The sequence below is a fragment of the Oikopleura dioica genome, chromosome PAR (genome assembly GCF_907165135.1).
Source record: "Oikopleura dioica chromosome PAR, OKI2018_I68_1.0, whole genome shotgun sequence".
Classification (NCBI taxonomy): Eukaryota; Metazoa; Chordata; class Appendicularia; order Copelata; family Oikopleuridae; genus Oikopleura; species Oikopleura dioica.
The window spans coordinates 6543203-6562824 of record NC_137293.1 but is presented as its reverse complement, the minus strand read 5'-3'; the positions used below and the strand labels follow the sequence as shown (position 1 = coordinate 6562824).

At 42.3% G+C, this 19622-nt stretch overlaps 10 protein-coding genes across 10 annotated transcripts; all 10 read right to left on the bottom strand.

The window, feature by feature from the left end:
* Window positions 1-231: 231 nt before the first annotated feature.
* LOC145704661 (uncharacterized) lies at window positions 232-1198 on the bottom strand. The gene is made up of 3 exons (XM_081782135.1): window positions 1063-1198; window positions 794-1019; window positions 232-749 (listed from the first exon to the last, which is right to left on the bottom strand). Exons 1-3 carry the CDS (start codon window positions 1161-1163, stop codon window positions 606-608), a joined length of 471 nt encoding a protein of 156 aa, XP_081638261.1. The 5' UTR covers window positions 1164-1198; the 3' UTR covers window positions 232-605.
* Window positions 1192-2819, bottom strand: LOC145704634 (uncharacterized). Its single transcript, XM_081782103.1, has 3 exons — window positions 2353-2819; window positions 1513-2111; window positions 1192-1471 (listed from the first exon to the last, which is right to left on the bottom strand). Exons 1-3 carry the CDS (start codon window positions 2779-2781, stop codon window positions 1303-1305), a joined length of 1197 nt encoding a protein of 398 aa, XP_081638229.1. The 5' UTR covers window positions 2782-2819; the 3' UTR covers window positions 1192-1302.
* Window positions 2820-2852: 33 nt separating this feature from the next.
* Window positions 2853-4345, bottom strand: LOC145704657 (DNA replication complex GINS protein PSF3-like). Its single transcript, XM_081782130.1, has 4 exons — window positions 4224-4345; window positions 3988-4177; window positions 3774-3938; window positions 2853-3034 (listed from the first exon to the last, which is right to left on the bottom strand). The coding sequence occupies exons 1-4, from the start codon at window positions 4283-4285 to the stop codon at window positions 2894-2896; spliced, it is 558 nt and encodes a 185-aa protein (XP_081638256.1). The 5' UTR covers window positions 4286-4345; the 3' UTR covers window positions 2853-2893.
* Window positions 4346-4384: 39 nt separating this feature from the next.
* Window positions 4385-5734, bottom strand: LOC145704652 (peptidyl-prolyl cis-trans isomerase FKBP3-like). The gene is made up of 4 exons (XM_081782125.1): window positions 5647-5734; window positions 5102-5226; window positions 4783-5056; window positions 4385-4711 (listed from the first exon to the last, which is right to left on the bottom strand). Exons 1-4 carry the CDS (start codon window positions 5723-5725, stop codon window positions 4557-4559), a joined length of 633 nt encoding a protein of 210 aa, XP_081638251.1. The 5' UTR covers window positions 5726-5734; the 3' UTR covers window positions 4385-4556.
* Window positions 5735-5752: 18 nt separating this feature from the next.
* Window positions 5753-6894, bottom strand: LOC145704649 (ras-related protein Rab-12-like). Its single transcript, XM_081782121.1, has 4 exons — window positions 6781-6894; window positions 6492-6713; window positions 6227-6450; window positions 5753-6183 (listed from the first exon to the last, which is right to left on the bottom strand). The coding sequence occupies exons 1-4, from the start codon at window positions 6837-6839 to the stop codon at window positions 6023-6025; spliced, it is 666 nt and encodes a 221-aa protein (XP_081638247.1). The 5' UTR covers window positions 6840-6894; the 3' UTR covers window positions 5753-6022.
* A 389-nt stretch (window positions 6895-7283) lies between these two features.
* LOC145701520 (uncharacterized) lies at window positions 7284-10505 on the bottom strand. Its single transcript, XM_081778737.1, has 11 exons — window positions 10395-10505; window positions 10190-10267; window positions 9821-10000; window positions 9389-9740; window positions 9179-9344; window positions 9049-9132; window positions 8640-8962; window positions 8200-8484; window positions 8005-8151; window positions 7800-7867; window positions 7284-7502 (listed from the first exon to the last, which is right to left on the bottom strand). The coding sequence occupies exons 1-11, from the start codon at window positions 10503-10505 to the stop codon at window positions 7470-7472; spliced, it is 1827 nt and encodes a 608-aa protein (XP_081634863.1). The 3' UTR covers window positions 7284-7469.
* Window positions 10506-12092: 1587 nt separating this feature from the next.
* LOC145701126 (replication factor C subunit 4-like) lies at window positions 12093-13618 on the bottom strand. The gene is made up of 6 exons (XM_081778354.1): window positions 13538-13618; window positions 13121-13493; window positions 12947-13033; window positions 12766-12895; window positions 12530-12723; window positions 12093-12488 (listed from the first exon to the last, which is right to left on the bottom strand). The coding sequence occupies exons 1-6, from the start codon at window positions 13609-13611 to the stop codon at window positions 12294-12296; spliced, it is 1053 nt and encodes a 350-aa protein (XP_081634480.1). The 5' UTR covers window positions 13612-13618; the 3' UTR covers window positions 12093-12293.
* Window positions 13619-13668: 50 nt separating this feature from the next.
* On the bottom strand, window positions 13669-14260 carry LOC145703777 (dynein light chain Tctex-type 1-like). The gene is made up of 4 exons (XM_081781164.1): window positions 14135-14260; window positions 13975-14094; window positions 13850-13934; window positions 13669-13807 (listed from the first exon to the last, which is right to left on the bottom strand). The coding sequence occupies exons 1-4, from the start codon at window positions 14198-14200 to the stop codon at window positions 13737-13739; spliced, it is 342 nt and encodes a 113-aa protein (XP_081637290.1). The 5' UTR covers window positions 14201-14260; the 3' UTR covers window positions 13669-13736.
* On the bottom strand, window positions 14249-15205 carry LOC145703776 (ubiquitin carboxyl-terminal hydrolase-like). Its single transcript, XM_081781163.1, has 3 exons — window positions 15124-15205; window positions 14616-15077; window positions 14249-14571 (listed from the first exon to the last, which is right to left on the bottom strand). Exons 1-3 carry the CDS (start codon window positions 15202-15204, stop codon window positions 14425-14427), a joined length of 690 nt encoding a protein of 229 aa, XP_081637289.1. The 5' UTR covers window position 15205; the 3' UTR covers window positions 14249-14424.
* A 30-nt stretch (window positions 15206-15235) lies between these two features.
* On the bottom strand, window positions 15236-17561 carry LOC145702365 (signal recognition particle subunit SRP54-like). The gene is made up of 10 exons (XM_081779586.1): window positions 17378-17561; window positions 17099-17273; window positions 16891-17058; window positions 16661-16847; window positions 16548-16615; window positions 16230-16501; window positions 15978-16186; window positions 15789-15937; window positions 15623-15743; window positions 15236-15554 (listed from the first exon to the last, which is right to left on the bottom strand). The coding sequence occupies exons 1-10, from the start codon at window positions 17494-17496 to the stop codon at window positions 15478-15480; spliced, it is 1545 nt and encodes a 514-aa protein (XP_081635712.1). The 5' UTR covers window positions 17497-17561; the 3' UTR covers window positions 15236-15477.
* Window positions 17562-19622: the final 2061 nt, after the last annotated feature.

Genomic DNA, 19622 nt, shown 5'->3' with positions numbered 1-19622 from the left:
TACTTTCAGCCGGTAATGCTCATTTTCCTGCGAAAGTTGCTATGACGAACTATCGCGACCTTATGCAAGAATCATTTTCAAAATGCTCGGCTGAGATCGAAAACCGAAAAACAATAGTTTTTTCGCCGTCAAACGAGATGAGAGGATAAGACCAAGGTGTCGTTTTTGGCCTTGTGCGATGCGAAAACGCGCCGTTGAAGTTGGTGCTCCAAAGCTTTAGAAAGTAAGACAAGTGTCGAGTTTCAAGTTGGAATTTTATTTTAGGTTGTATCTGTCAGATATTTTCAATGGAGAGGTTTAGTTAGAGAAGGAGAAAACACAAGTATCTTTTCAATAAATAATATGAATGTTAAGGCTGTATAAAAATACATGGAATATGTTGCTAAGTGTAAGAAACTCAAAATTTTCAATAAAGAATGAACACTCTGGTAATTGGATGCAGCCTCATCACAACCTGTGATGATCATTCATCACAGGGAACAGTTGGTTGTTCAAGGAATCAAATTAAGACAGCTGATTATCAGACTGAACAGTAAAGCATCATCCAGTCTCTGAGAGCGAAAAACGGAAATGAGCGAGAAAAGAAAAAGGAAGAGGATTCGTCTTTAGCTCTGGGCTGAGTCTTGTTCCATGATGTTGTCGTCATCTTCAGTGTTGAGACGAGATCGATGAGAGTTCTCAGCAACTTTATCGTTGACCTCTGAGCCGAGAGAGGTGTGAGAGAAAACATCGTCGTCATTTACGACTCCCTTGAAAGTATGTTAATTGAAAATCGACTTGAGTTTGATCTTACCAGTGGTGGGTATGAAGTAACGTTGGATATCTCGTTGTCGTGGAGATCTTCGATCGTCGGCGGCTTGATCGTAGTCGGACCGTGGTTGACTTCCCATTCATCATCGTGGAATGGGACGATTCCAGTTTGACTGGCATACGAACCTGGCCCATTGCCGCATGCTAGGCAGGCGATTTTGCCGGTCTTGGCCATGAAGGCTGGTAGATAGGGACGAATACGGCGGCACCTCAACCGAAGTTAGTTTCAAACGAAAACATGGTCAATTTTACTTGTTGAAGAAACATAATCCAACTGGAAATTTTCCAGGAACGACCGCGCCTTCTTTTAATTGAAGATTTCGCAACCAGGCTTCCCGATCATAGTATGACATCTTCTGAAAGTTTATCCATCAGAGAAGCTGTGAATTGATGTTCTTGAAGAGTGACAGAAAAGAAGAAGTGAACGAGGTTGGGAATCAAGAAGCAAAAAGGTGAATAAGTGAAAAAATAAGTAAATGAAGAGTTTTCAAACTAGGAAAACTGGGCGTCGATTTTTTTGAGAAAATTATCTACAGCTTGATGATGCTTGAAAACTTCAGCTATCCCGCAGAGATTGTCGATCCAGCTTTGGTCGTCGAGATCGAGCTCATCTTCGACGCTTGCAGTTTTTTGGACAAAATCCAAAAGGCGGTTTGCGTTTCTAAATTCTATGAAAATGGTACATGGGATTGAATAACTTACTCATGATATTTGTTAACAGTCCAATTATCCTTGTCGAGTTTGATAACTTCGTCGTATTCATGCCATAGCCGTAGAATTCCGATCATTCGAATATGCTCGCCCCAAAGAAGATTGAATTTTTTGTGTCCGAGATTCTCCTTCATGATTTCAATCAACTGCTGATCACTTCGACCTGGATACGCTGAAGAAAAAAAGTTCTTCAATTCTTCAACCAGTATCCAAATAAGAATTCTCTTTCCTTCGTCCCAGTATTGCTCTAGAATTTCCCTAGGCAACGCTGTTCTCGGATCTGGCGGCTGGTACTCTGTCACTTCCATCGCATCATCACTCAAGCTTTCAGAAATCGTCGAGGTCGACGACGGTAGTTCTCTGGATACACCTTCTGCTGTAGAAGGCTCTCTGTCTGTCTTTATGGCAATCGCTTCTAGCATGTCTTCGAATTCCGGCTTGCAGCACTTGATCCCATCGGCGATCACGCGGACTCTTAAATTTCTATCGTTGGTGATGAAAAACGGCTTCCGTCGAGTGCTGACTAGTTTCACTTTGCAGAAATTCATAATCTTTTCATCATTGGACAAGTCTTTTTCATCACTTTTTCTCTTTTAGGGCTTAGTCAAGCGGTGGGTTTTGCGGTGCACGACTCTGGTGTAACTTAATCTTCCTTGATTTCAACAACGCAATATCGTTGCTTAAACAAATTCTTTTATAATATAAATGTTAATAGAAACGGCCGATACACCTGGCTCATAAATCAGTGCGTGAATGATACGTGGCTTTAACGTTGAACGTAACATTGCTACTAAGTCATATTTACATCGTCATGTAAATAGAAGCCCGCGCCTTATCAAAATCACTCTTTGACTCCATGAAAAGCTTCGAGTCCTTGAGGCTCATCCACTTCTCCACCCCCTTCATCGCCTTTCTCGCCAGTTCACGCGTCTCCTCCTTATTTGAATATTTGTGAACATTATCCAGTTCCTCCCACACCTTGTAAGGCACATTAACATAACTCCTCTTCAACTCATTGCACAAGTCAAGAACCCAATCGACAAACGCCAGGTGATGAATGAGCACATTCGTATCCAAGCAGAAATTGTAGTTTTCATTGCGTAAAACGATCGTGTTCTTTATTTTTCGGTCGATTTCATATCGCTCAAAGTATTGGGGATGCTCCCAAACGGAGATTTTGAACTTTGGGTTGTAGTAAAACGGACGGCCGGTCTTTTTGGAATGCGCCAGTTTCCAACCAGGAGGCAAATTTGCAGCCATTTTGATTTGATTTCTAAAAGGTAGAAATGAAAAACGAATATTTATAAGCAAAAAATTGGTAAAGGGCAGTTCAAAGCGAGTATATTCATATGTCAGCAAGAATACTTTGATTTCAGTTGTTCTTTTGGGCTAATGCATCGCGCTTTCTCTTCCTTGATTTCGCGATGAATTTCGATTCCGTCAGTCTGTTTGACATACCGCGAGTCCAGTCTTCCCATGATTTTCTCTCGGAGATAGCCTTCGCGTACATCTCCTGAAGTTTTCATGAATAAAAAGTTTGTTAAATTTCAGTGTGCTGATACCGAGGAGAATCGTAATGGTTAGAATTTTGAATTTTATATATTACATAAAGCACATAAAACTATCTTATTCACTCGTGAACTCTTTCTCGAACGACTTCTTGAAACGACAAATGCCAAAAATGACTATTTGAAGAAACAAGTGGGCCGTTGGGCCCGCGTGAAGATGATTCGGATAAAGGGTACTCGCGTTCGTTAGATTGGGCGTTAGAAACGAGTTTATGACTTCCGCCAAATTCTTTTGTAAAACTACTGGGGTAGATTTCCATCGGAAACTCTCCAAGAAACGTCATTTAATTAATCGTGTCACGAGTATCGTGAACTAAATCCTGGCCGCACCTGTGATTCCTAGGGTTCCTAGAAAGAATCTTCTTCATAAATTCTTTCGCTCTCGATTCTTCGAAGAAAAGCGAATATAAAAATAGACATGGCCATCAAAAAAGTCTGCTGGACGACCCACGATTCGCAAGACCTTATAATATTTGACATCAGATTAATCGACAATAAAAGTAACGCGCGTAAAACAATCCATTTACGTAACAATTGTCGTTATTTGGTTAGGGAAGAGTACGATTATTTCCTTTTATGGTAATTTAGCAAAAAGCTCCAAATATAACATCAAAATGCTAGCGAGGCATTTTTCTTGACTTAGTCGCCATGGGAACTTGTCGAGCTTGTAAATTCCAAAAATACCTTTTCCATATCGTCGAGTTTGGAATCAACCTTCGACTGTTGATAATGGTCGGCGGCGGCCATATCGCTAATCCAGCTGACTCGCCGCGCCGACGCTTGAAGTAGAGTTTGGCACATGTTGATAATGTCCTCGTCGTCAGCAAAATCGAAGTTCTCACTCGTCAACTGAAATTCCCGCGCTCAAAAAGTGCTGTTGAAGTGCGTTTCTACCAACCTGCAGTCCCATGGCAAAGTATTTTGGACCCTCTTTATGCAAATTTACGACTTCTGGATCAGCATTCAAAATGCCTTGGAAATGAGTGTTGTATTGTTTTGGAATCTCGTGGCGGAAGAATTCGTTGAGCCTCATTGCCATCCAAATTGGGAGATCCACTTTCTTTCCCTCATGGAAGTCCTCTGCCGTTCTTAAAATCATTATTTCCAGGCAGGAATGAATGAGGAAAGAGGTACCTTCGGAGCTCAAGATCTACAAGATCGTATCTCGCTCGGCAGGAGATCTTGTTTTCTGTCATCAAAATATCATCAATGTCCAAGTATGAGGCACTTTGATCGTCAACTATCCCCAAATCCGACATTCTAGCGCAGACTTTTTGAGATAGAAATTCTTTATTGGCGAAGAAGATACAATTTATTCTTCTAGCGAAATTCTGGTAGCAGCTCGATTATGCGGATAGAACAGTAATTTCTCTCGACTTTTTTTAAAGCCGAAAAAGTCATGATAAAGAAAATTAGAGTTACACTGTATAATAGATAGGCAGTCCAGGAAAGCAGGGACGAAACGGGTTAACCGATTCTATCGAGAGTAATTTCAAAGTAAAGAGTTTGATTGGGGCCGATTCCAGCTTCAGGCTGGCCTTTCTTTCCGTACGCCCACTCGGGCTCGATGGTCACTCCGGCGACTTCGCCTGTTTGCATTGTCAGTAGAGCTTCATCCCAGCCTGAAAAATAGGGGTTTGATTCCATTTCTATCCGAAAAAACTGGGTAAACTTGAGTCGCTCAAGTACGAACCTCGAATAACCCGTCCAGTTCCGACTTTAAAGTTCAGCGTCTGACTTCCTCGTCGCTGCGGCTGAAGCTGATCGAAAATCTTGCCATCGGGGCCGTCCAACCTTCCAATGTAATAACAGCCGATCTTTTCGCCCTTGTTGGGTCGGCGAGCATCTTTGTTGGGCGATTTCTTGATGATGCGTTTCTTGAACTTAGGTGGTCCATCGTCTTTCTTTTCTTCAGTCACTTTGACAGTCGCAACTTGCTTCACTAGTTCTACGTCAGCTTCGGAGCCCTAGAATTTTTGTCAAAGCAGTTTGATGGATTTTTAGGAAGCAACCTTGAAAGCACCATCTTCGTACATCTTTTCATAAGCCTTGATTAGATCTTCTTTTGGCTTTTTAGCCACGTTTTTGACAGAACCAAGGACCTTCATTTCGAGGAGGAAGGCTTCCGCCCCATGAGCTATAAATAGAACTTAGAAAGACGAACATAAATCCGACCAAAACGGCGAAAAAACAACCCTGGAAGGTGCTTGATCGCGTGTTAATCCGCACTGCGCATGATCCTTCTCATAATCAAATAGCGCTGAATTCGCTTGAAGCCGGGTTTTTGCGCTGATAACACATTCCCCAAGATTCCCACAGACACAACAATATTTTTCAGCCACAAGGTGCTGCTACTGACAATAATGATTCATCTGGAGGGTTTATAAACAGCCCTTCCGAGGGCAAAACATCATTTTCCGAGAAACAAAGACAGAGAGAGATGAAAATAAATCGATGAATGTTCGGAAATTGAAGTAAAAAACCTTAAAGGTGTGGGTAAGAATCACCCGTACTTTGAGCTCTTTTACTAGGAATTTTCGAGCTGCACTCGACCTACCATGGAGCTCATTGACGATGTCCTTCTTGCTGACTCCATCAGAGACAAGTTCCTCGGCAGAGTACTTTCTATCAACCATTCTATGAGACTTTCTTTGAGAAAAGGGTCCAGGAATAGAAAGATATTTAATTTACGGGCATGACATGTCACATGTGTGGTAGAATAGAGCTCTGCATAATGAAAATAATAGATTTTGCTACTTGAAAAGTTGGTTTCATTCTTTTTATCTTCATTTTTTTTTTGTTCCAGTCGGAAATACAGTAGCAACAAATTACAGAGAAAAAAGTGGTGGACAAAAATTTATGTAGTTTTGAAGATGAGATAAGGAAAATTGGAAAATATAGAATAGATTAACGATTAGACTTTTTCTTTTCGCTCAACAGGGGCAAGAACCGCCGCTGGGGAGGGGCTTCGATTCAAGACTCAGAGTTGCCGTCGATCCTCTATCACCGGCGGCGTCGGGCGGTCGCTCCAGGGGCATGTTCACGAGGATATTGCGCACCAAGCCCATGAATACATTTTCGATATTTAAATTGTCTAAAGAACCAGCTCCAAAATTTGAATCTCGTTATTAGCTAACCTTTGGCGCTAGATTCATAAAAATGACAGCCTAACTCTGTCGCGGTGCTTTCTCCCTGCTTGGAGTCAACTTTTTTGTCGCTGTTCAAGTCGCATTTGTTCCCAACCAAGGCGACTTCTACATCTCCTCTGCCATGGTCAGACATAAGCTGGTACCATTTTTCTATTGATTTGAATGTCTGTGGTCGAGTAACATCATACATTATTATTGCTCCCCTTGCGCTTCTACGAAAAGGGTTGAAAATTGGGAGGGAGTGGGAAAGAACCTGTAGTACGCAGTTGTGATCGAATTGAACTTCTCCTGACCGGCGGTATCCCAGATCTGCAGCTTGACGCGCTTATCATCAACGAGAATATTTTTGACTTTGAAATCGATACCCACGGTCGGATTGAAGCTCTGACGAAATTCCGCCTGGGATGAATCGACGAAGCGATCCATAAAGCTCGTCTTCCCCACTCCACTGTCGCCGATGATTATCAATTGTAACCTTGTTGGGATTAAAAGTGTTCCTTTTCACATTAATCGTAAAATAAAAAAGTCCGTTAAATCCGTAATTAACATCAGGAATAGGCGCGGCCGCACGGGCTCTCCGATCACCGCGACGATTCGACATGATCTGCCGAACAGAAGATTCTCTTTCTCAAACGCTCCAGAGACCAATCTAAAGAAGACAAGGCATTAGTCAAAGACGGTCTCATGATTGCTTCGTGAATACTTTGATTTAGTCTGAAACTCTGCATTTTCTTTAAAATTTGAACGAGTAAGCGGAAATAGCTCCTGAAGAGCTTAAGAAAAATTGCTCCCTTCAGTTCGTTTTTGACTCTGTTATAGATCTAACACTACCTATGGACAAATTTGATGTTGGAAGTGCTCTGAATTCGGATTTGAAACCGCTCTTACTTTATTCTGCGTGATGACAATATTCCCTCCTCTGGAGTGAAAATCGATCGGCTTTAGTTTCGAACATATTTCCCCATCACTCGTTTGAGATGCTAATATGCCCTGTATTCGGCCCTGCTGCATAAAGAAAAAGAGACACAAAGACAGACACAAATCGTTTACGAAAATGAATTTTCTGTATTTTCTTTGTTCAGTGTATGAAAATAAAATGTTTCGCTGTACAAAAATGTAAATTTCAGCATAATTCTTTCTGGGAGTATAAATGATAAAAATATTATTATAAATTTCGCTGAGGGGGAGGCATCAGATCTCGCGGGCGATGAGGCAACTTGGAATGGATTCGTCAAAACAAAAAGTCCTTGATTGAGTTCTTTCTTTCGCAAGGGATGAGAATTTCTTTCTCGAATGTCAGTAGACATATTCCAGATCTTCATCAAAGTCTGAGAAGAAACTTTATAATGGATGGAATTTTTCATAGCAGTAATCAATTACTCATGAATCGTGGTAGAAAAAGAAGCGAAGCAAAGAATAAGCTTTGCTTTGGCAACTTTTGCTTGAGAACAATTTGTGATTTTGATTGATGAAAACTACTACTGAAAGGTATTTGAAGGCTAATGTGATGAATTTCAAATTATGCAAGGGAAAGAATAGCAGTGATTCTTATCCCTATCCTGGATGATTGTGAGGGTGTTTTCACAGGGGACGTACCGGTTGTTCCAAAAAGATTGTCAATCAGGTTTTCTAAAATAAAATAGAATGAAAAGATGAACTTGAATTCGGTAAGAGGATGATGTTTTATCGACTCGATAAGACATTAAATTAAGCATGCGCTGAGTACTTATTATGAATTAAGTTTTGATAAATGAGCGTCCTTGCACCTTTTTTCTTAGGTGCCGGTTCGTAGCCATTTGCAGCCTTGCCTTCGTGCAAGTTATTCACGGAGGGAGTAAAGTTGTACTCCTTCCGCTGGCTCTTTTTCTCCTGCTTGATTCCCAAGAACGCGTCCAAATCATCAACTTCTTTCTCTAAATCATCGAGTTTAGGTTCTCTTCCTTGCTATCATTTCAACGTACCTTTCTGCGTGTCTCCGAAGATATCGTCCAAGACGGACTGTTGTTTCTTCTCCTTAGGATCGATCTTGGGCTCGGGAGCATCGTCGAAGATGTTGAGGATGTTATTCTTCTTCTCTTCGGGCTCCTTTGCAGGTGCTTGAGCGTGAAGATCTCTCAAATCCGCGAGGATATCATCCTTTTTCTCATCCGGCTCATCATCGAAAAAGTTGGGGATGGTCTTTTTCTCCTCTTTAGCGACGGGGAGATCCAAGAGCTGGGGAGATGCTGGGGGAAGAGGGGAAGGGTCTTTTGAAGGATTAATGAGACTCAATAATTTGTGATAAAATTTATTCGGTAATCAGTCACTTGAAAACCATCACCGAGTTTTTTGCTGAGTTACAGAAACTACACCTTGTATCTACGTAAAAATTTAAAAGAAAGCTTGCGCTTCAAATCCGTGCCTTTTTCTTTCTTCGTGTTCAGCCCCAAAAGATCGTCGAGGATGTCGTTGGTCTTCTCCTCGTTGGTGGGAGCGGGAGCTGGAGAAGGAGGAAGAGGAGATGGCTCTGGGGTTGGTTCTCGCTGCTCAACGACGGGTTCAGGCTTGGCGACGGGAAGGGAGATCTTGGTTTCCTCCGGCTCCGTCATGAACACCTTTGGCTGGCTTTGAGGTCTTGGTGAGCTCGCAGCGGGCAAGGGAGTCGTGAACGCTGGCACAGGTCGCTCCTCTCGCTTGGAATAGGGACGTGGAGAGGCAGAGGGCTCCAACGCAAGGGACGTGTTGCTGAAAAAATTGAAATCAGTTATTAATTATTCAAATCGGTAGAAAAATATAATTGACTTGCGGGTTGGTAAATGCGGTCAAAGCACCTGTTAAAAGTCTTAAAGCTTGAATTAAAGTCGAATGACTTAAAAACATATTCCGTGCGATCCCGTGGTCGCCGTGGCGATCTTCTAGAGCAAGTGTCAGCATGATTTGTTGTTTTGGTTAAATACTTACTGAGACTTGGCCTTTCGCTTCTGGGAGTAGATATTGAGAACTCCGAGTTGTCGCTCCTTCTCCTTGATCGTGGATCGGAGGCGGTCGACTTCATCCGTTGAAGCTTGGGCGGAGGATTCGGCCTTGACTCGGCGGCGGGTTTCCTTCTTCAATTCTCGTTCAAGAGCTAAACAAAGGGTTGGCGACTGCGATTTACTGAAATAAGCGTACCTTGAAGTTGGAGTCGCGCATTCTTCTTGGCCTCTTCCAGCTCAATCAGAGCCTGTTCCGCGGCCTGCTCAGCTTCAGTGAGCTTCTGTTGCAGCTCAAATCGCTCATCGAGATGGCCAGCCTTCACTTTTTGCTTCAAGTCCTTGATCTTTCGGTCTTGTCGGTGCTTGTCATCCTCGAGTCGTTTTTTGTCGCGCTCAAGTCGTCGCTCGGACTCCTTGGCCTTGCGCAGACGGTCCTTGAGTACGCGCTTGTCGTCCTCGTACTGCTGGAGCACTTGAGGAAGAGCGCTTTGGGTGTTTTCGAATCCAGCGAGAGCTTTTTCTTGACGAATGCACTGGATTCTCAGCGACTAAGGGGTTTGTTGAAATCAAGGAAGACAATCAAAAATTTGAAGCATCGACTAAAAACTGTTGCTGAAAGAGTTCGTACCTTGAGTTCGTACTCGAGCTGCTGGTTGCGAATGCGAATCTGACCGGCTTCGTTCTGGGTCTGATTGCGTTTCTTCTTTTGCGCTGACAAAATACGCGCCGTGACGGGATCCAATTTCGTGTAATTTGAATTGTTTAGTGAAGTATTTGAAGCCTTTTTGCCTTTCTTGTGCTTGCCAACCTGAAATTCATAAAGTTAGAAAAGTAAGACTTGCCAACAAACAATCTATTGCGGACTTCATTTGTGCACACAAATTATCGATAAGCATGTATACATAGGAATGATTTTCTGACAAAATCGAGCGGCTAAATCGACAACGCAAAAATGATTGATTGATTCAAATAGATGTTTGATTACATGTATTCTTACCATTATATACCCATTTCTAGTGGTTATATTTCCGTAAGGAGTTGATCGTTTGGATGTTATGCTCGGTAGCTTTTCTTGCTGTTAAAAGTAGAGGTAATTTTCGAGGGAAAAATGAATTTAAAACGACTTCAATTTAATTTAAATTGTAAAGGCCAGGAAGAGTCAACGGAAATTTTCATGGAAAAAGGTTGAAAGAGAAACTTACATTCGATTTTGCTGCCGAGGTGAGGTGACTTCTGTTGGCTTCAGCTGGCGCATTCGAGTGGCTACTTCTACTATCGGTTTCAAAATCATCGAGCGAATCGTAACCCCCCATCAGAGTAGATAAACCACTCTCAATGTCGTGAAAATTTTCATCAATACTTTCCCGTTCTAGAAAATCCGGGCACTTTTCATCTATTTCTGCGAAAAACTTCTCTTAGGGTTGAAAACCTGAGACGCAAAATAGACTCAAAATGGTCGTTTTGAGGCTCTTTTGACCCGTCACTGAGGAGATAGAGTTTTCGGAGGAAGGGATGATGGAGGGTTCGAAGTGTTGTACCCTGAATCTGCCTGAGTTACAGGAGGAGAATCGCAGGGAGTGGAAGAGCGTTTCTCGAGAGGCGGCAAAATAGGAATTTGCTCGAAATTCTCGGGCAAATCGAGGTGCTCGCTTTTTGAAGAGCCCTGAGATACACTCTCTTCAAGACAAAAAACATCAAGTTCATAAAACACCGTCAAATATTTGCAAAAACGCTACTGTAAGAAAATTCTTGTTTGATGAACTCTTGCCTATTCTCAACTGAGCAATTTTTCTCAAGGTTTTCAATTGAGCGCAATGAAATCTCCGTAAAGTTGGTATCAATCGAGTCTCTTCTGCTAAAATCCCTTGCTGGGCGGGTATTGCCTTGTATTTTCTCTAGCAGGGGGTATTTTATTTTGAGCTTTGACATGAGCTCGAGCTGAGCGACTCGAACTTCAACTCTCATTTGATATTTTTTCTGACTAGTTCTAGCTCTTCTGATAGTAGGAAACTATCAGAAGGGCCGAGAGCTTAATAATTAAAACGGGGAAAAATGGAGAAATATTTATACATATGGCTCAAGGCACTTTATGCTGAATCCGGAGAGAGAGGCCTCAAGTGCCCACTTAGCGAGGAATATACTCCTGTATCTACAAAAGAGAGAGAGAGAGAGAGATGGCCTGAAGCATGAAAAATTACTGATGACAGCTGATCAACTTTGAGAAGTTGAAACCGATTCCTTTTAATACTACTAGACTGGTTGCTTTTACGTTTGATGGATGGCGCGAAGGATGGTTCTATCGATGGTGCACGGGTCTCGTCATCGGTCGTGTAGGGACTTGGGCTGCGGGTTTTGGAGACGTCGGTATCGCTAATGAAGAAGGTTGGAATAACGACAATAAAAACATTTAGTGAACAGTTGACTTACACAAAAGTGGTTTCATAATCAGTCTGTGGCTCTGGGGAAGCCACAGGGGAGTGTTTTTTGGGCGTAGTCTGTTTAGACTTGTTCCAAAACCCCATGAAAAGTAGAGGCTCCTTCTACGAACTAATGACCGTTTCTTGCGAAAAAAAGTTGTCAATTAATCGTTCTAGAAACGAGCGCAGAAAGTCATTTTTGCAAAAAAATGCTTTCAAAATAAGACTGGACATTTTCTTCCATAGCGCGCTTACCTGTAGTCTGAATACTGTTCCGTCGCCCTCCTACTACTTTTGGAGTAACTGGGTGATCTGGTCGGGGATCTGCTTTTTGAACGCGCTGAAAACGACTGATCAGAGTCCGAAAACGCGTCGTCTGTGTCGGGCATTTTTTTTCAACGCTCACAGCTGGCACTTCCGATTGTCTGTCTCTCTCACACTTTTCTTCTCTGAATTGAAATGGAGTTGTTTGGTGCAAATGGATAAACATTTCTTTCGCCGCGCGTTGCCATAGATACTGATAGAGAGTTGTACATTCACGAAATTTTCCTTCAACTTTTAAAACGAAAGGTCAACTCAAGAATTTTTCAGTAAAACATGTATTTATATTGTGAGTGGATTTTTAAAGGCAGTGAATCTAAAGATAATTGAGCTAAAATGGAAAAATGGTTCTTTCTCTTTTTTCTATCGGCTGAGTTCACGCTGAAGGACCGATACAATCGCCATCATTTGAACATTTTCATCCGAGCCATCGGTCAGCGCATGATCCGCCTTTCCGATTTGGTTGATGATGTTGACTTTCTGGCCGTCTTCGATCCCTTCATCGGCAATAATCGCGTCCATGAGCTGTTCCATGAACTGGCAAGCTGGGTAGCCGTCCTAAAAGGGTTGAAAAAGACGAAGGGGAAGAAATAGAGAACCTGGAGAAGCCCCTTAACTTTGCTGACCAAGTTGTCGTACGACTTGCTCCGCGCTGAGTTGACCACTTCACTAATCTTTCCATCAGGACAGAGAATTGCCACATCTCGAACGTCATCAGGCGTAATTTCCTCCGCATGGAGACGATGAAGCGATTGGAGAAAGTTTACAGCTCGTCTCATGTCTCCCGCAGCCACTAGAATCGATTTTAATCGCTCGATATATTTAGGAAAGAAACCTGAAATGAGCTCTTCCACGGCGTTTTCAGAAATGTTAACGTTTTCGACTTCCTTGATATGTCGAATTTGATTGTATTGAATTTCTTTTGGCAAAAGTCGGAAGCGGAATTTCGCAGTTCTCGAGGTAATCTGAAGCCATTAAATATTCAAAGGGCTTGATGTGGGTCACATGATACATACGGGGTCGATGATTCTGGACACATAGTTGCAAAGAAGACAAAAACGGGTCCCCTTTGAATAGACTTCCATTGTTCGCCTCAGCGCTTCCTGAAAAGTTTCCGTTTGATGACTTTTTGATGGTAAGTTATTTCAACGCGCTATTCAAAAACGGCATCGAGTTCCGTATTTACGTACCTGGGCGCTTTTGGTCATTGAATCCGCCTCGTCTAAGATGATCAACTTGAAGTTCGGGCATTTCTTTCCATCAGCTCGCTGCGAGTTCGCCGTCGTCATGGCGAAATTTTTAACCTTCTCGCGCACGACTGCGATTCCTCTTTCATCGGAAGCGTTCAACTCACAAACACGCTCTTTCATCAAATTTCCAAACATGTCTCTCGCCATCGCCAGAATTGTACTCGTCTTTCCCGTTCCCGGAGGGCCATAGAAAAGCATATTTGGCAGCTCTTTGCCCTCGATGAGGACGGCTTTGAGCATCGCAACGACTTCTTCTTGCGCGCATACGTCGTTGACTCCCTTAGGCCGGTACTTTTCAATCCAAGGGAGGACCCTTAAATCTCTCGTTCTCTTCCTTGATTCCAAAAAAAAACTCACCGAGGAGGTGCTTTTTTCTTCTCCCCACCGGTAGAACCTGTCACTCCGCTACCTCCTTTCAAAAACGCATGCATTCTACTACTGCAAACAGTCAGCTACTGTAAGAAAGCAATCAATACAGACACAGTGGGTAATAAAAATATAGATATATATTATATAAAACTACAGTCAAGTGATCATTGATTTGGGGAGTCGTTCTTTAAATCTTGAGTCCAAAGACTGAGACGATACAGTACATTGTCTTGTTCTCCCATCGCACGGTGCAGGATCCTAGAAAGAAGATGTCAAGAAGAGCTAATTGTAACGAATTACCGTCAGTTGTACTGTCCCAGTAGCATGATGAAGAAGTTTGAAGGCCGGCTCCGGTCTTTTGCATGATGACAGCAGTAGCAACATACTGAAAATTGACTAGGAGAGCATTTACCGTAATATCTTACTTTATAAGGCTTGTCGAGTTTAGTTAAGTTTTCGATGCACTGCTCAATGATTGAGTTCATCCACATGTCGATTTTGACGCTTTCGTATTGTGATGAGCCGACGACGTTTTCGATTGATTCCTAAAAGAACGCTCAAAGCAGTTCTAGCGCTAGTTCATACCTTGATAACTGAGTTGACTTCGTCGATGACAAATCCCTGCTCGGCGTTTTCGTTAAGATCATCCATCTTTTCTTTCTTTTTTTTTTATCTAAATCGATGTTTCGATTAGGAAGGTTCAAACTAAACTGAGCGGTGATTCACACAGAAAAACAAACAAATTGAACTCTAGAATCATTGAACACATTTTTTTCTTCTATCAATAATGCACGAAGAGGATCAACATGCAAGAGCAGGACAAAGTGAGGAAAATAAGTGAAGTGAAGTATAAGTAGTGTTTCTTTCTTTCATTTTTAATCCTTGCAAAGGGCCATGGCAGCGAAATTTTTTCCAGTTGGATCTTGTGAGATGAACTTTTGGCAAACGGCGGCAGCGTCAGCTGTGAAGGTGTCGCTAGAAGTCGGGCCGTGGGAGATTGCACGATTCTTACGACCATCGAACTAAAAGATAGCGTCGTTTTTCGACCATTTTTGGTCCTCCTTACCTCATAGAGAGTTCCATTGACCTCGACAAGGGCGATAAAATGATCCTGCAACTTTTCCTCGGCCGTCGGCGCGGAAGTCTGATTTCCAGAAGAGGTTGAAATCGCCGCATGGCAGTTGGCGAAATCTTCCGACGACTCCAACTTCTCTCCTGCTTCTTCTGGGCTGAGATCTTTAATGTCTTCCAAGTACTTTTTGAAGATTCCATCGCTCAGGCTGATTTCACCCGACTTGGTCAAGTTGCCAAGAGCGTGGATGATAGCAATTGTGCCACATGCGTTTCCGATCGTTTGTTTGATCCAGAATGGCTCTGTTGGGCGAGGTTGATCCTTCATCGATTCTTCTTGTGATTTTCGGAGCTCCTCAGCTTTTTCAGTGATTGTGTAGAGAAAGATGAAGGCCTTGCAGGGCTGGGGAATCATGATGAGCAGTTCTGGGTCGAATCCGAAGACGTCTGTGAACATCTACGATCACTTTAGTAACCTGTAGAACTCAGGGTTGCAGACTTACCCATTGAGGACCAACTCCTAGTTTGTGAATGTAATCCGAAAAGACATCTGGATTCGATTCCAAACCTACCCAGTGAACCATCTTCTCTAAAAAGCCCGCTTTAGTTTTGAAATTAAACACACAGTTACAGTTTTGAAGAGTTTAAACTCGGACTGAAGAACGACGATGTTCGGAACAGAAAGAAATATTCTATGAAATATTCAGAAAAAGCTGAAACGAAGGAATTATGTACAACTAAAATATTGCCACGTTGTTATTCTGGGGAGATGAAGAAGAAATGGATTTTTTCGCTAGTTCGTAACTGTGTGTAAAGCTGCAAGTTTGAGAGCTGGCAAGAGCATGAAATAAAATAGTTTATTTGAAGTTAAGTCCGCCTAATGCGCCAAGACCGCCCATTCCGCCGCGGCCGGGTCTTCCACTTCCATCACTTTTGAACGTTTGAAAATTGAATTACTTGCATTCTACGAAAAAAAAGGAGAAATCTCGGAAACGGTCCTTTGATTAAATTGCTGCATCATCTTTTTGAGTCCATCCATTCCACCCATTTGTTGGAGAACCCGTGGGTCCATCATTTTTGCCATGTGTCCATTAATCTGATTCATTTGCTGCATATTCATATTCTACGAGAATAGCTCATAAGTCGATCAAGTTTCTGTTGAGCGTACCTTTGAAAGATCACCGTTCTTGAACAAGCCCATTCCTCCCATTTTCTTGACCATTTGGGCAAACTTCTGGTACTGATCAATCAGCTCAAAAACCTCTTTCGGCGATGATCCCGATCCTCTGGCTACTCTTCTTAATCTTCTCGATCCATCTACCAAAAGTTACTGGCGAGAAATCCTGTCGTTGCTTACCGTCATTATTTTTAAACAATTTATGTCCTTCGGGACTATCGAGTTCTTCCTCGGACATGGAATCCATGATGCACATGAGTTTTCTCAAGCGCTTCGTCGATTCTTGCTCGTGTCCTTTATTCATAAAGTCGTTGAATCCAGGAATCATTCCCATAATTTGATTGAACGGGCCCATTTTCAAAATATTCTGGAACTGCTCGTACATGTCTCTGAAAGGAAAGCTTTAATTTTGGTCAAGTACTGATGCTTTACCGAAGAGTAAATCGTCCTTTTTGAAGATTTTTCTTCAAGTCCTCATTGTCTTCCAACTTCAGTTGATTCACCTTGTCGATGAGTCCTTCTATATCGCCCATGTTCAAGAGTTTTCTGATGAATTTCGTGGTTTCGAAAGGTTCCAGCTCATCGATGTGTTCTCCTGTACCGATAAAGACGATCGGAGACTGAGTAGCGGCAATGGCTGAAAGTGCTCCACCACCCTTTGCATGGGAATCCAACTTGGTGATGATGACGGATCCGACATCGACCTTGAAATCGGAGAATTATGATCAAGTTCCAAAGATTTTTTCTTACCTGATCTTTAAACGCTTTCGCCTGAGACTCGCAAGCTTGACCGATAGAAGCGTCCATCACAAAAATAACTAAAAAATGACCGTCATTTCTCCTCTTTTTCATTTTCTACTCACTGTTATCCGGTTCCACAGCATTATTGACTTGCAACATCTCTTCGAATAGCGAATCTTCCTGTTTGTGTCTACCAGATGTATCGACGATGATGATGTCGAACTTTTCTTTCTTGAAGATTTCCACGCCATCGTAGGCGATAGCCGCTGGATCTGGTTCAGTAAGAGAACCGTAGAACGGAATTCTAGCCTAAGAAGAGGATGAAAAGAGGGTTGGGAAAGAGATAACCTACCTTCGTACAGTTTTGCTTGACTTGATCGTACGCACCAGCTCGGAAAGTATCAGCACAGACGACGGCCGTCTTCCATCCCTTTTTCTGATAATGATACGCCAATTTGATACAGGACGTCGTTTTACCGGAACCTTGGAGACCGACGAACATAATGACGCTCGATCGTCCCTAAATCTATTTTTATAGAAGAAACGGCGGAAAAACGAACCTTCGTCGGTTTCCATGGTTTTACGCCGGGGTCGCAAATTCTGCACAATTCTTTGTAAACAGCTGTTTGAATTACTCGACGCTTGTTGAGGCCGGTACCGATGTTGTCCAGGTCGATTTGCTTTTTGACGCCATCGGTGAGTTGTTTAACGAGCTTGATGTTCACATCGGCCTCTTTTTTTCAAAATTCTAGAGCTGGAAAACGCGTTTTGAGCGCGGAAACGAGAAATTTTTGATGACTCATCAGAAAAATAATCGAAAAACAAATAGAACTGTTCCTAAAAGGGCTCTTTGAACATCCATCAAGCATTTTTTAAGAACATCTTCGTTAATTACTGGCGAATTTCCCAACGAACGAAGGGCCGTTGTCAATTTTCTTCCCAAATCTGCCAACACCATTTTTTCTTCTTGCTTCTCTTTCTACTCTAGAATTTTGAAGATTTTAGTTTTTGGAACAAAAGGAGCGGAGGGGACAGATAATCGGAATGAATGGAGCGCGGTTTCACTATTGGCGCGCTCGACCAATAAAAACTTGAAAATTGGGGGACGGGAAAATAGTGGAAACCGCGAGAAAACTCGATAATTTACAAGAAAAGTACCGCGGTTCTGATTTTCGGTGAGATAGAAAATTTTTACTGATGAAAGTCACTTTATTTCGAGAAATGAAATTTCAAGGATAAGATTCAAGAACAACAGTAGAAGCGCCAATTCTCCTTCCATCCAGCTCTGGAATCGAAAATTCTTGAGATCTTCGTGAAACAAGTGGGTTGAAAATTTCGCACTTTGGTTCTCCATTTTTATTCTTTCCGCCGAAAATCAAAAAGATCGGAAAGTTCGACTTTCCGAGTGCAAGGACCAGATGTCCTGCTCGTTGACGGTTGAGGTTTCCCACGTGACGCCAGGCTGTAAAATGCCAGTAATGATGATCTTACGGGTAAATTGAATACCTGCGCTGAAGCTTCCGAAACTGTAGATTTCTCGTAGAAGGTCCTCTCCATCGTAGCCGCCGAAAACGAAGATGGTTCCGTTGACAGAAACTGCAGAGGCCATATTGTTTGGTTTGGGATAAAGAGAGGACTGAACACAACCAGTAAGGGTGCATTTCTCGACTGTTCTCAGAGGCGTCGTTTGGTCTTGTTCAGCTTTTCGAGAAAACCTCCTAAATTAGTGCGAAGAAAGAAAAGCTGTTTCCTGATTCGTGAGCACCACCGATAAGATAAAATCCGTCTTGTAAAACTGCACCAGCTGGTCTTAGCGATCTCGCTTGATAGGAATTCATCGAACTCCAGTGTTCTCCATCAAAAAGGAAGCATTTGCGATTCGAATGACCTTGATTAAAATCAATCAAACTTTCAATTTCAAGCTCAAGATTTACCGAGAATGTGCTTTCCTGCGCAAACCCAAATCCGATCGTCAAAGACACTGCAGATTTGGCCGAAAATCGGCTCTGGTAATCGTTCGACTTGAATCCAGTAGAATCCGTTGTACTTGATGACTTGCTCGTAGTAGGCAGTTGGGAAACCGCCGATAATGTAGGGCTCTCCACGGAAAAGAACGGAACAATGCCTCAAAATACCTTCTTCAGCAGAAAACCTCTCTTACCATTGATAAGACTTGGCTGTTCCTCCTCCAAGTTCGCTCATTGCTTCTCTATCGGATAGCTCAATCGTTCCATTATTGAGGATGACATCTAGATTCGACGTAAATTCTCCCGACCCGCCAATAATCAACGCTTTTCTAGCGGATGCGATCGAAATAAGTTGAAAAAGAAGCATTTTAATCTAATCTGGCCTCTCTTGAGCTTATATTTATTTAAAAAACGATCATCAAGAATCAAGTTCAAGATTCAATCTCACTGATGACATCATCAACCCAAAAACTCCTCGTTGATTTCAAGGGTTTCTCCGACAATTCCATCGTTTTATTTGAAGTAGAATAGTTACAATTTAACGACGCGTAACGTCATTAACGACGAAACTACAGTACACTCAGCAACCGTTGTTAAAATACATTGTCTGATTGTTTTCCAATAGCCCGTGAATTCGACGACAATCGGCTAGATTCGAGAATCGGGGTCAAGGAACACCAACTATTTGCGTTTGATATTGTCCGTTGTTTACGTTGCTGATGGTTACGGATATGCCGGAACGCACGACTTCCGATAAGCGGCTATTGGAACAGGGTAGTCTGCTTCATAGACTATCCCTTATGCAGGATTAAAATTGAATATTTAGTGATTAAAATTATTGAAATTGTATCTTCCGGGTCAAATCTATGAGTTCATAAAATAAGATGAAGAATTTCAATAATTTTCTGCATGTTAGAATCTTAAATGAATCATGGTCGCCTCAATGTTAACATGAAATGTTTCAATTTACTGCTTGATCCACAGACAGTTTCATATCTTCCAGTAGTTGGTCATAAAATCCCTTAGCAACAGCTATTAGTAGAAACTTCCAGAAGAAACATTGAAGCCCTGGGCATTCTCAAACATTGAGCTTTGAACAGCGCCATTTCGATTCAAA

What these genes read in the sequence shown, in the direction of transcription:
- LOC145704661 (XM_081782135.1), bottom strand. Translation starts at nt 1,163, where the DNA reads ATGTCATACTATGATCGGGAAGCCTGGTTGCGAAATCTTCAATTAAAA. An exon ending in GGATTATGTTTCTTCAACAA is followed by an intron (nt 1,020 to 1,062) that starts GTAAAATTGACC and finishes ACTTCGGTTGAG; the next exon opens with GTGCCGCCGTATTCGTCCCT. An exon ending in TTACTTCATACCCACCACTG is followed by an intron (nt 750 to 793) that starts GTAAGATCAAAC and finishes CATACTTTCAAG; the next exon opens with GGAGTCGTAAATGACGACGA.
- LOC145704634 (XM_081782103.1), bottom strand. Translation starts at nt 2,781, where the DNA reads ATGGCTGCAAATTTGCCTCCTGGTTGGAAACTGGCGCATTCCAAAAAG. An exon ending in CAAAGAGTGATTTTGATAAG is followed by an intron (nt 2,112 to 2,352) that starts GCGCGGGCTTCT and finishes AAGCCCTAAAAG; the next exon opens with AGAAAAAGTGATGAAAAAGA. An exon ending in ACTGTTAACAAATATCATGA is followed by an intron (nt 1,472 to 1,512) that starts GTAAGTTATTCA and finishes CATAGAATTTAG; the next exon opens with AAACGCAAACCGCCTTTTGG.
- LOC145704657 (XM_081782130.1), bottom strand. Translation starts at nt 4,285, where the DNA reads ATGACAGAAAACAAGATCTCCTGCCGAGCGAGATACGATCTTGTAGAT. An exon ending in GTAGATCTTGAGCTCCGAAG is followed by an intron (nt 4,178 to 4,223) that starts GTACCTCTTTCC and finishes AATGATTTTAAG; the next exon opens with AACGGCAGAGGACTTCCATG. An exon ending in ACTTTGCCATGGGACTGCAG is followed by an intron (nt 3,939 to 3,987) that starts GTTGGTAGAAAC and finishes CGGGAATTTCAG; the next exon opens with TTGACGAGTGAGAACTTCGA.
- LOC145704652 (XM_081782125.1), bottom strand. Translation starts at nt 5,725, where the DNA reads ATGGTTGATAGAAAGTACTCTGCCGAGGAACTTGTCTCTGATGGAGTC. An exon ending in CATCGTCAATGAGCTCCATG is followed by an intron (nt 5,227 to 5,646) that starts GTAGGTCGAGTG and finishes TTCTATTTATAG; the next exon opens with CTCATGGGGCGGAAGCCTTC. An exon ending in AACTGGACGGGTTATTCGAG is followed by an intron (nt 4,712 to 4,782) that starts GTTCGTACTTGA and finishes CCTATTTTTCAG; the next exon opens with GCTGGGATGAAGCTCTACTG.
- LOC145704649 (XM_081782121.1), bottom strand. Translation starts at nt 6,839, where the DNA reads ATGTCGAATCGTCGCGGTGATCGGAGAGCCCGTGCGGCCGCGCCTATT. An exon ending in GCGCCTATTCCTGATGTTAA is followed by an intron (nt 6,714 to 6,780) that starts TTACGGATTTAA and finishes AATCCCAACAAG; the next exon opens with GTTACAATTGATAATCATCG. An exon ending in ATCACAACTGCGTACTACAG is followed by an intron (nt 6,451 to 6,491) that starts GTTCTTTCCCAC and finishes CCCTTTTCGTAG; the next exon opens with AAGCGCAAGGGGAGCAATAA.
- LOC145701520 (XM_081778737.1), bottom strand. Translation starts at nt 10,505, where the DNA reads ATGGGGGGTTACGATTCGCTCGATGATTTTGAAACCGATAGTAGAAGT. An exon ending in TGCGCGACTCCAACTTCAAG is followed by an intron (nt 9,345 to 9,388) that starts GTACGCTTATTT and finishes CCCTTTGTTTAG; the next exon opens with CTCTTGAACGAGAATTGAAG. An exon ending in CTTCGGAGACACGCAGAAAG is followed by an intron (nt 8,152 to 8,199) that starts GTACGTTGAAAT and finishes TCGATGATTTAG; the next exon opens with AGAAAGAAGTTGATGATTTG.
- LOC145701126 (XM_081778354.1), bottom strand. Translation starts at nt 13,611, where the DNA reads ATGCATGCGTTTTTGAAAGGAGGTAGCGGAGTGACAGGTTCTACCGGT. An exon ending in CAATGACCAAAAGCGCCCAG is followed by an intron (nt 13,034 to 13,120) that starts GTACGTAAATAC and finishes GAAACTTTTCAG; the next exon opens with GAAGCGCTGAGGCGAACAAT. An exon ending in AAGTTAAGGGGCTTCTCCAG is followed by an intron (nt 12,489 to 12,529) that starts GTTCTCTATTTC and finishes CAACCCTTTTAG; the next exon opens with GACGGCTACCCAGCTTGCCA.
- LOC145703777 (XM_081781164.1), bottom strand. Translation starts at nt 14,200, where the DNA reads ATGGATGATCTTAACGAAAACGCCGAGCAGGGATTTGTCATCGACGAA. An exon ending in AAGTCAACTCAGTTATCAAG is followed by an intron (nt 14,095 to 14,134) that starts GTATGAACTAGC and finishes GCGTTCTTTTAG; the next exon opens with GAATCAATCGAAAACGTCGT. An exon ending in CTGGGACAGTACAACTGACG is followed by an intron (nt 13,808 to 13,849) that starts GTAATTCGTTAC and finishes TCTTCTTTCTAG; the next exon opens with GATCCTGCACCGTGCGATGG.
- LOC145703776 (XM_081781163.1), bottom strand. Translation starts at nt 15,204, where the DNA reads ATGGTTCACTGGGTAGGTTTGGAATCGAATCCAGATGTCTTTTCGGAT. An exon ending in TAGGAGTTGGTCCTCAATGG is followed by an intron (nt 15,078 to 15,123) that starts GTAAGTCTGCAA and finishes AAGTGATCGTAG; the next exon opens with ATGTTCACAGACGTCTTCGG. An exon ending in TCAATGGAACTCTCTATGAG is followed by an intron (nt 14,572 to 14,615) that starts GTAAGGAGGACC and finishes GCTATCTTTTAG; the next exon opens with TTCGATGGTCGTAAGAATCG.
- LOC145702365 (XM_081779586.1), bottom strand. Translation starts at nt 17,496, where the DNA reads ATGGTGTTGGCAGATTTGGGAAGAAAATTGACAACGGCCCTTCGTTCG. An exon ending in TGCTGTGGAACCGGATAACA is followed by an intron (nt 16,616 to 16,660) that starts GTGAGTAGAAAA and finishes GTCATTTTTTAG; the next exon opens with TTATTTTTGTGATGGACGCT. An exon ending in AGAACGGTGATCTTTCAAAG is followed by an intron (nt 15,744 to 15,788) that starts GTACGCTCAACA and finishes CTATTCTCGTAG; the next exon opens with AATATGAATATGCAGCAAAT.